Source organism: Capricornis sumatraensis, chromosome 9 (assembly GCF_032405125.1).
Source record: "Capricornis sumatraensis isolate serow.1 chromosome 9, serow.2, whole genome shotgun sequence".
NCBI lineage: Eukaryota > Metazoa > Chordata > Mammalia > Artiodactyla > Bovidae > Capricornis > Capricornis sumatraensis.
Genome location: NC_091077.1, coordinates 109,233,217 through 109,244,151, shown reverse-complemented (window position 1 = coordinate 109,244,151; position 10,935 = coordinate 109,233,217). Strand labels below are relative to the sequence as shown.

Genomic DNA, 10,935 nt, shown 5'->3' with positions numbered 1-10,935 from the left:
TAACCCAGATCTCGCACATTGCAGGCAGATTCTTTACCAGTTGAGCCACAACAGAAGCCCAAGAATAAGTGGACCACAGAGTTCAAACCTGTGTTTTTTAAGGGCCAACCCTGCAACAGTAGAGAAATAGTAGAGAAATACTATTGCAGGGTTGACCCTTAAACAACACAACACAGGTTTGAACTGTGTGGTCCACTTATACATTTTTTTTTCAAGTATGTACAGTCTGCAGTTAGCTGAATTGAGATCATACAGTACAGATGCAGAACCATGGACATGGAGGAACCACAAGTAAGGAGAGCCAACCATAAATTATACTCAGCTTTGACTGCATGAAAGGTGGCACCCGTAACCTTTTGCTTAAGAGTCAACTGTAATTCTCTTCAAATCAGTATTATGAATGTACTGCGACTACAATCAAAACCTCAAAAAGATGCTCACCAACAGCCAAGAAATTTCTGAAAAACATTAGGAATGCATCACTCCCACCATTTCTGAAAACATACCAGAAAACTGTAATTTAAACAATGCATTATTTATTAGGAAAATTAAATGCCTTAATTAGAGAATTTAACACATAATAAAACAGCACCCAAATCAGGAAGAATGGATTTCAACAAATAGTTTTTGGACTTTTGAATAGAAGCTTTGTATTTTGCACTCTTCACAGAAATTAATTCCAAATAGAGATCTAGATGCATACATAATTAACTTAGAAGAAAACACAGAACATGCTCTATCTATACTTTGTAATGAAAGTCATAAAAATATTTATCAATTTAACTATATATAAATATAAAACATCTGTTTAAAAAAGATACCAAAAGTAAAACTAAAGACAAGTGACCGACTGGGAGAAAACACTGAAACAGATGTAAAAATACTAGTATCTATATCCAAACTACATGAAAAACTCCTAAGCCATGAGATAAAAAGACAAATCATTCACAGAAAAATGAGCAGTGTTGGCAAAAGGCAATTCACATGGCTAAAGCAAATATATGAAAAGATGTCCATTTTTACCTTTACCTACTAGTAAAGGTTTTTCCTAAACATAAACAATAAAAATGACAAATTTTCACCTATAAATTAAAAAAATTTAATCACTGAAGTATCTCTTTAAAACTGCCTAACTCTGGCTCAGCAAGTCAAAGCTTAAGCATACAATAAATCCTTACATGCCCATATAATCATACAGGATGATACTCTTTTAGTATTGTTTGAAAATAGAAAAAAAAAAAAAAAAAAGCAGTAAACTACCCTAGCGTCCATTATAGGCTAAGTAGGTTGTGGAACACTATACAAAAATCAACAGGTAAGATTAGGTGAAATTATATTCAAAGAGACCACATAGAAAAGCTGCAGAATGATATACATATATCTATGTAAAAACTGAAGCTATACATTTCTTGTAGCAATTACATATATATACATTCTCAGAAAACATGGCAGTGACTAAATGGAAAGTTAACAATTGTTACTTCTAGGGAAGGTATTGGGATTGAGTGTTAATCAAAAATAGACTGATGTTTTTACAAGTAAAATGCAGTCATATACTACATTTGCAATTTAAAAGGTAAAGAAAAAGCAGCATGCACAAACTGATACATTTTACAAAAAACATATCCCCCCCAAAATTTTCCTTTGATGGCAAACATACAGGAAAAATTCTGAAAGGTTACCTGCCAAAATGATGCTTTAATACTATCTAAAGCTATCTCCAATAAAAACAATATACTGAACTCCTGTATTTTCATTTGAAAAAGAAAGTTCAAGATTTGTCACAGTAATACAATTTCAGTTTAGAACTCTTATTATTGTTTTAGATATTTACAATCTTCACATTGTACATAACTGTATACTGAAATTTTGCCATATCTTTAGAATATAGTATTTGGGGCAAGGGGAAACAGTTTTTAAAATTAGAACTTAAGTGATAATTAGGGCTTCCCTGGTAGATCAGCTGGTAAAGAATCTGCCTGCAATGCAGGAGACCCCAGTTCAATCCCTGGGTCAGGAAGATCCCCTGGAGGAGGGAATAGCTACCCACTCCAGTTTTCTTGGGCTTCCCTGGTAGCTCAGACACTAAAGAATCCGCCTGCAATGCAGGAGACCTATACAATCTTCACATTCTACATAACTGTACACTGAAATTTTGCCATATCTGTAGAATATAGTATTTGGGGCAAGGGGAAATACAGTTATTAAAGTCAGAACTTAAGTCATTATTAATATTTAAGTCAATGGCTTTACTAAGTTTATATACATTTCTAAAAGAACAGCACAAAACAATACTGGCTTATTTCTTTAGCAGTTTACTATTAATAATTCTACCTTTAACAAAAACACTTCACCATTAAACAAAAAACTTTGATAATTAAAGTTATCATTGATCAGCTTCTTGTGAAGACTATTCCTTCGGAGATTATTCTGTAAAACTATATCCTAATTAGAATGGTACTGGCATTCAGATACAACCAGCTGAATTTTATGAAAGACACTACTTTTAACTATAAAAAGTTTGAACTTTTTATATTCTTATTTTATTCTTAAAATAAGCTTTTAAGAATTGCTTATTATTAATTCACATATTGCTGAAGTCTTGAACCACACAAACAACAATGATGAAAAAAGGGAAAAGTGCCAGAGCTGTCTGGTTTCACAATGGTTATGATAGAAAAATGCAGTCAGCAGTTTCTTTTGAAATAAAAAGGTCATGAGTGGGGAAGAAAGATCTTTGAAGACTATCTTCAATGGAATTTGGAATTTCCCTTACCCATTCCAGGTATCTGTTCAACTGCCTCCTATAGCAAGTTGCCTTGTGAAAGCACCTCTCGTATTAAAAAATATAAGTTCCTTTAGAAAGGGCACAATGGAGAGAGGACTAGGCCAGTGTTCTAACTATGTTTTCATCAAAGGCCACTAAGGAAAGACACATGTCTTTTTACCTCATAACATGAAGGCACTTTTTAAACTATATATCACTTTTAACTTCAGTTTAACTTGGTAATACTTTACATGAGGTATACCAGCATGCCTCAGTATGTTACAAACATTCAAAAAACACAAGCTTGGTGATGACAATTCAAAAGAAGTCATATCCAAGTAACTGATGAAGAAACTCAGAAAATGAAACTCAGAGTCTTCACTGGAGAAGACTCTCTACATCTTTAAAACAAAAGGCAGGTGTAACTTTATTTCAAGAACGAATTCAGCATTTGAAGTGGACTCACAGTGGCTGACTAGTCAGTAGTGCTGGCATTTACTCTCCTTTCACACTGAAACTTGGAAAGCAAGGGTATGAGTTAGATTCAACCTCTTTAATGTAAAAGTCTTCGACTTAGCTACCTAACTTTATTTTTATAACAAAGCACTTTTAATATAATTTAAAACACACATGCTTTGATTAAAAAGTGACTGTAAATGGATCCAGTTTTCTTCCAACTGTGACGCCAACTTTGTCATTTCTTCCAGAAGTACTGGCTCTGAAGGAAGCATTTTCAGGTGCAACTGAAAAGAAAAGTGACAGCTGAACATTCAATGTAAGAAAAGTAAAATTTTGTTTATTCTGGATTTAACTGTTTTACAAGGAACCTCAGAAGACACTATTCTTGATTTTTTTCTTAAAGGCTGGTTAATTACACTCTCGCATCTCCCTCTCCTCTGTGATGAGTCTTCATGGTTCTGTCACTCTCTCAGTAAAACTGAAGTGATGACTCTCCTCTATTTAAGGAGAGTCCTGATACACATCCATAAACAAAGTCCCAGTCCTAAATTTACAACTGTGGTAAATTTGGGGAAAAATACAGGAACAATTTGCAGTATTTCTAATTTTTTAATCTACATACTACCATCTATAAATTTACTTTTTAAATAATTTCAAATAATTAAGTGAAAACTTTTTTAGATATTTATGAGATAAACTATCTGCTATCCCTGAAAATCAGCGTCATCTACCTCCTTCAATATGTTAAAGTTCTCCACTCTATTTGTCATAAAAACAACTCTGTTACTGTCAAATCGTTTGAAACTCCTTCAACCAGGACAGAAGTAAACCTTACTTTTTTCATGATCATTAAAAAAAAAACCGTGCCAAAATGTTATTAAATAAAAAAGCTAATAGGTTAATATACTGATCAAATGGATGACACAGAAGTCAGGGGGTTGAGTCAAAATTGTGCTGAGCTAAAAAACAGAAGTCAACAAAGAACGATGACAAGCTGTTGCCCCATCCAGCTACCTAGTATGGTAGTCACGAGGCCCAGAAAGCTGTTGAAATTAATTAAATTTCTATAAAATGAAAAACTCAGGTTCTCAGTCACATCAGCCACGATTCAAGTGCTCAGTAGCCACACGCAGTGAAGTGTGGATACAGAATGTTTCCATCTCTGCAGACATGTCTTCTCTGGAGGAGGGCAAGCTGTGAAGTGCTGTCTCACATCTTAGACTTACCTTCAGAAACAGGGCGAGGTATGCCTGGGCCAACTCAAAATCACGCTTTCTGTCCAACATCATCCCAGTCATCTTCAAGAAGCTCTTCATAATGTCTATTGAACCACCACAATCAGGAGACAAACTTCGAAGCTCTGTTTCAATTCCTGACGGGCCTAATTCTTTCAGAAGGTTAACAGCAGCTTCATCTACATTGTTTTAATAAGAATCCAGTTAGTATCGACAATCATTTAAGAAATTAGTTTTCATTTCAAACCCAACATATATTTAAATTTGCATTTTTAGCAAGTTCTTTCTATTAAGGCTGTTAAAATCTAATTAACACTTAGCACCAGACATTTTAACATGCTTATAAGTCAGAACAAATCCAATATAAGAAGGCTATAGAAGTATACACCAAGTTATTAATAGTATTTGCTAGTGAGAATAAGATGAGGTGAGGGAATTTATTTTTGTATTGTTTATAAAAATTATAAAAGTATCACTTGATCATTAACACTAATACTACAGAAATATACGTGGGGAAAGACTCCACCTTACTCACCACAAATCTACTTTTCCCTAGAAGTAAGCACTCTTGTTTCATATACATCCCATGAAAACATAGTCTATACACTTATATAAGGCATTTGATATTAAAATGGCAATGTCTATGCTTTTAGGTTTTTGCAAAAGGACAATACCATTGACAAGAGTCTAATACATTTTATTGATATTAAATAATAGTGCCCTCTCTTCTTTGTTCCCCCATAAATATAACAAGTTACTCCTTTTATAATCCTGCTGCTCTTTAGCTATCAGTACAAGAACCATTCTTTGACGTTTGCCAATGTGCACTCAAGTGATGCTGCTGGCATGAAAACACAGAGCAACTGGGTCAGAAGAGGGCAGTCAAACGGAAGAATGACTGTAATTGTTAACTGCTTACAGCTCTCATGATCATTATTAGCTATAGATTGTAGCTTTCAAAATTTACAACACTCAATTTTTTAAAAAAGCCTTTGTGTGTGATAATTTGGTATTATCTGAAATTACCTAAAACAACAGTCTATTGCAAACTACACTGCAAATCGCACTTGTAAATAGAAAGAAGCAGACGGAAAGAGAGGTTCTCAAAAGATTATCATCATCTTAACATCTGAGTGTAGTGTCACTCATCTACTGTAAACAAAGCAAAAATTACTTCAGATTAAAACCAAGATTTCAATCCTTTTGGCTTTTACTTTCAACTACTGAGAAATCTGCTAATATTTCACTCAATTCTCTTCATATAAAGTAACATAACAAGCTGAAATACTTGGTAAAATATTTTATAATTTAACTTACATTTATTATTTACCAGTCCTTCCTCAAGTTTCAAGCAGAAATCTGATTTTTGAGCCAAAATTCCAAGATTTACCACTTTAGACTTAAACAAAAACAAATATAAATTATTCAAAAGCCACAAATGTAACAAAAAATTTACAGTTTATAATTAAAAGCTAGCACTAATTTACTCTGTATCTGTAACACTGGGTCTTGGTTAAAACTGCAAATGTGCAACAGACAATGCACCCTGTGTTCCCCGAACGCTCCCTCTAACCTGGCTCTCACCTGCTGAGGATCACTGTTTTGTTCAGGTGCAGCATATCTGGGTACAAGACCAGGAACAGTCGGAATGAAAAATGGTGCTGATTTGGGTACTTTGGGTGGTTCCTTTGGTTTATTCTTTTTCTAATTAAGAAAAGTGAGAAAAGGAAAAAAAGACTAATAATTATCTTGCCAACAGTTTCTAACATTTAATTCCCACAAGCCCCAAAAGTAAAAAAAATAAAAAGAATTAAATTCAGATTAGGATACTGAAATGAAATCCCAAACAACCAATATACCACAGATATCCTTAAATTGGGCTTCCCAATGGAAACCTCTAGTACTCTTGCTGATAAGGCAAAGGGAAAATGACAGGGTTCAGGAGAAGCCCTGAGGCAAAAACAGCTCAATTTCCTGAAACATGAATATATAGGTGAAGAAGTAACAAGCAATTTTGAACTTCTTTTACACTGAAATACAAGATGGGCTAGAGAGCAAAATTTACATAGATGCTCAACAGTTTTTCAAATTTCTCTTCTCCAAAAGAAATCTGGAGCCACAGGTAGTCTCTTCCATTAAAAGTTAGTTAGTAAATTTTGTGTGTAGGTGTGACGCATTCCCCTAATTCTTCTATTTTATTGGGATTTTTATTTTTCCTTAGTACTTTGTGTTTTTAAAAAACAAGAGAATACTACCGTTCCTTCATAAACTATTTCAAGTGTCAGCAAAATTCTATCACAAAAATTGCACTGGAATCCCCATGGACAGAATTCAGTTTTGGTGACTACATTGTAACATATCACTATCTCAAGAGAATGTGATGGACTCTTAAGAAGTCTCACAATTTTACCTTACACTACTCATCTTCCATTCTTTAGGAACTGTGGGGAGATTTGCTTTTTGAAAGAAAGTCGGGGCTATCTGTGGCCTCCTGGAGCCCACAGCAATGCAAGCAAAGCCTTCTTTGTGATGGGGAAACTGTAGTAACATAGTAAGAGTCAGTTACCCTTCCTAACCCACTGTTCTTGAGTTAGAAGGCAGTCACTGAGTTGTAAATAAAAACAGAAGGCTTTGGAGCAGTTCCATAGGGCTCTGGAATTACCTAATTTCATAAAGGAAACCATAAGTATAAAAGTTAACCACAGGACAAAAATAAAAATTCTAATTTCTTTCATTCAGAAGGAAATTAAAATACTGGAGGTGTTATAAAGAGCATTCACTCACATTTCTCTATATTTTTATGCAGAGCAAACTTTATCTTAGCATGAAGAGTGCCCACCAAATTTAGCTCAATTAATTGGGCATTACTCTAACTGGTCCGCTCACACTCACCAACTTGTACTTTATGTGTTGCTTTTAAAGCCGCTCCATAAACTACTTCCTTTACAGCTGACAGACTAGACAGTGTGACCAGGCACCGAAACAACATAAAGCGAAAGTGAACGTTGCTCAGTCGTGTCCGACTCTTTGCAACCCCAGAGACTGTACAGTCCATGGGCTTCTTCAGGCCAGAATACTGGAGTGGGTAGCCTATTCCTTCTCCAGGGGATTTTCCCTACCCAGGAATCGAACCGGTGTCCCCTGCACTGCAGGCAGATTCTTTACCAGCTGAGCTATCAGGGAAGTCCTAAACAACATACCTTTATACTGAAGCCCAATCTTTCAAAAGGTGAGCAATAAAAAGGAGCACTTTCAAATTTTGAGTCAAATGAACATGTGAAAACTCCTCTCTTTTCTTACCCGAGACATGTGTGCCTTTTCTGGTGCCAATTTACTAGCTACGAAAATAGTTAGGACAGCATGTCATAGTTATCTGCCAGTGTTCCTTACACTTTTTTTATGCCAGCCCTTAATGTGACTTAGTACACACATAAACTCTAGTGACTCTACGTATGCTCAGTGCTGTGCTTAGTCACTCAGTCATGTCCAACTCTGCGACCCTGTGGGCTGCAGCCTGCCAGGCTCCTCTGTCCATGAGATTCTCCAACCAAGAATACCCAAGTGGGCTGCCATGCCCTCCCCCAGGGGATCTTCCCAATCTAGGGGCTGAACCCAGGTCTCCCGCACTGCAGGTGGACTCTTTACCATCTGAACCATCTGGGAAGACCAGGTTAAAGCGTCTGCCTGCAAGGCGGGAGACCTGGGTTCGATTCCTGGGTTGGGAAGATCCTCTGGAGAAGGAAATGGCAACCCACTCCAGTATTCTCGCCTGGAGAATCCCAAAGACGGAGAAGCCTGGTGGGCTACAGTCCGGGGGGTTCGCAAAGAGTCGGATACGACTGAACGACTTCACTTCCTATCTCTCATCAGGGGACCTTCCCAACCCAGGAATCGAACCAGACTACAGGGAGCTGCTTTACCAGCTGAGCTACCAAGGATGCCTGACTGTATGTATATATCTAACCAAGTTGAGTTTCATAATACAAAACACCCTAATTCTCAGAAGATAATCTCTGAAATTTTCTAGTCTGTATGTTTCAGTTGCTTTTGATACTCACAAAGAGGGGTCATGAAACATGCTTTGAAACAGATTAATTCATAGCATAACTGTCCACTTCTCATGTAAAACTGTACTCTTCAGGGACAAAGGGCTAAATTATTTTCCACTGCTATTATCTCAGGATGCTATCTTCTACCTAGTTCATATTAATTTCTGTGCCTGAACCCAAAAGCAAACCTTCCTGTAGCAGACAGAGCAGGGTGTGGTATGATAAAGAGCGACTGAAGTTTAATTTTAAAAAGACCAGTGAAAGTATTCTAGTCCCCAAATGTCCAGAAACAGAAACATCACACATTATGATGACTTCCCCCCTCATTTTGTAAGTTAAGTGAGGTCGGGCAAGGCTTAAAACACCCGATTTCTAACAGCTCTGTGGTTGCAGGCTATACTACTGCTACATTTGAAGGTCCTTAAGTACTCTCAAAGTAGATATATATACATGGAGAAAGTCTTGTAATAATACTAAATTAAACAGCATTCATCTTAGGCATTAACTACTCCACCTAAAGACCTCCAAGAAAGGGAAGTTATCTTTATTAAAGAAAATACTTTTGGAATATGTCTTCTGGGGCCAATATTAAGTGTACTATAGTATTACCTTAATAACATCAAGATTAAGAAGGTTTTTCCACCGGGATTCAGGAAGGAGTGACAGAGTTACCAACTGCTCATCCAGCTGTTCTGGGGAGTCATACTCTATCATTTCATCACTTGGTTCTACAGTTTCTTCTGATAATTCGACATCTTAAAACAAAAAATTTTCAGGTATAACAAATTAATGCTGAAATTTTTATCATATAAAAGCAACTCAATTACCTTCAAATCCATTAGTATTTCATAACGTTCACTCAATATAACTTGTAAACTCTATTCATTTTCTTATTTTCTCATATTAAGTACAAATTCCATCGCCAGACTCAAAATATTTCTCCACTGTTTCACATGAATACTCCATCAATTATGTCTTTGTTTATATAAAGATTCATGAAGTCATTCAAAATACTTCATTAAGATAAAAAAAATATTGTGATTGAATGCATTAAACGTTGCCTTCAGTGGCAATATCCTACAGGTTAGGTTTATTATATTATGCTTCAAAAATTACGAGTTTTTGATTACCTTGGGTTTGACAAGTACCAGGAAGCATCACTACTGAAGGAGCGTAGTCTGTGGGAAGTGGCCGTAATGAAACAACTGAATACAGGGAAATATTGGACCTGAGACATAAAGAACATAAGCAATATTACAAAATTTATTAAAAATGTTTCCAGAGAAGCTTTGATTACTGGTAACAAGCTCCATGATCTTGAACTTGGCTGCAAATTACAATCACTTGTTAAAGAAAAAGAACTCAAAAATAGATAGTATTAATTTCAAAATGCTTTGACTCGTATCCCAGATGTCATCACAAGAAAGCTGTCTGTAAGTATTATGAACAGAGACTTTATTTTTAATGTAGCACAAAAAAGTACTTGGGAGATCGGCAGTGGATACCATTTTTATAATGTAACGTAACGTCCACTCATTTATGCGGCTTTGACAAATGGCACCCTCCCCGGAGGGAACTGCAGCAGAAGGAGAGAGGCACTCAGAGCTCTAAGCCAGAGGGCGATTACGCGGGCAGATCTCGGGGGTGCCGAGCAGTCACGGGTCCCCGTCTCTAGAACGGTCCTTTAAGTGCTGCTTCACCCTGCGCCCTGGCTCTGGACCTGACTAATCGGGTCCACATCTGACTAAGCAAGATGTGAGTATCTGTCCCAAAGTGGGCTGATCACATTGTTTCCTGTGCATAATGAGTCGGGAATGGGAAATAAAAACTGGAGAGACCAAGCTCTGAGTTATGCTAGCAGCTGCACTATCTGCTCTGTTGCTGAGGCACCACACCACCATTCTTCTCTTATCTTGACTGTTCAAGCCTCTAAGATTCCAGGAGATACTCCATTCTGCTTATTAAGGTGACCAGAGTCTATTTCTATTATATATTAAATTTATTTTCACACCCTAAAAAGTCAATTAGAAAATCTTGTAAGTAGAAAAGGAATTCATTTTTTTCTCTTCCTCAATAATAAGAGTTTAATTTTAAACTCACTTATCCTTTCTGCAAATAGAAGTCAAATAGGGTAACAAAAATCAAACATGTTCAACTCTCTGCAACCCCATGAACTATACAGTCCATGGAATTCTCCAGGCCAGAATACTGCAGTGGGTAGCCTTTCCCTTTTCCAGGGGATCTTCCCAACACAGGGATCAAACCCAGGTCTCCTGCACTGCAGGCAGATTCTTTACCAGCTCAGCCACCAGGGAAGCCCAAGGATACTGGAGTGGGTGGCCTATCCCTTCTCCACGGCATCTTCCCGACCCAGGAATCAGACCAGGGTCTCTTGCACTGCAGACAGATTCTTTACCAACTGAGC

At 36.7% G+C, this 10,935-nt stretch overlaps 1 protein-coding gene across 1 annotated transcript in view; it reads right to left on the bottom strand.

Annotated features, from left to right (window-relative positions):
• Positions 1-2,965: 2,965 nt before the first annotated feature.
• Positions 2,966-10,935, bottom strand: part of WDR36 (WD repeat domain 36) — a 69,585-nt gene continuing 61,615 nt past the window's right edge. The window contains exons 21-26 of the mRNA XM_068981135.1: positions 9,641-9,738; positions 9,120-9,265; positions 6,046-6,165; positions 5,779-5,860; positions 4,453-4,640; positions 2,966-3,510 (exon numbers count right to left, since the gene is read on the bottom strand). Coding sequence (XP_068837236.1) covers positions 3,361-3,510; positions 4,453-4,640; positions 5,779-5,860; positions 6,046-6,165; positions 9,120-9,265; positions 9,641-9,738 — 784 coding nt within the window. The 3' untranslated portion in view covers positions 2,966-3,360. The remainder of the gene's footprint in view (positions 3,511-4,452; positions 4,641-5,778; positions 5,861-6,045; positions 6,166-9,119; positions 9,266-9,640; positions 9,739-10,935) is intronic.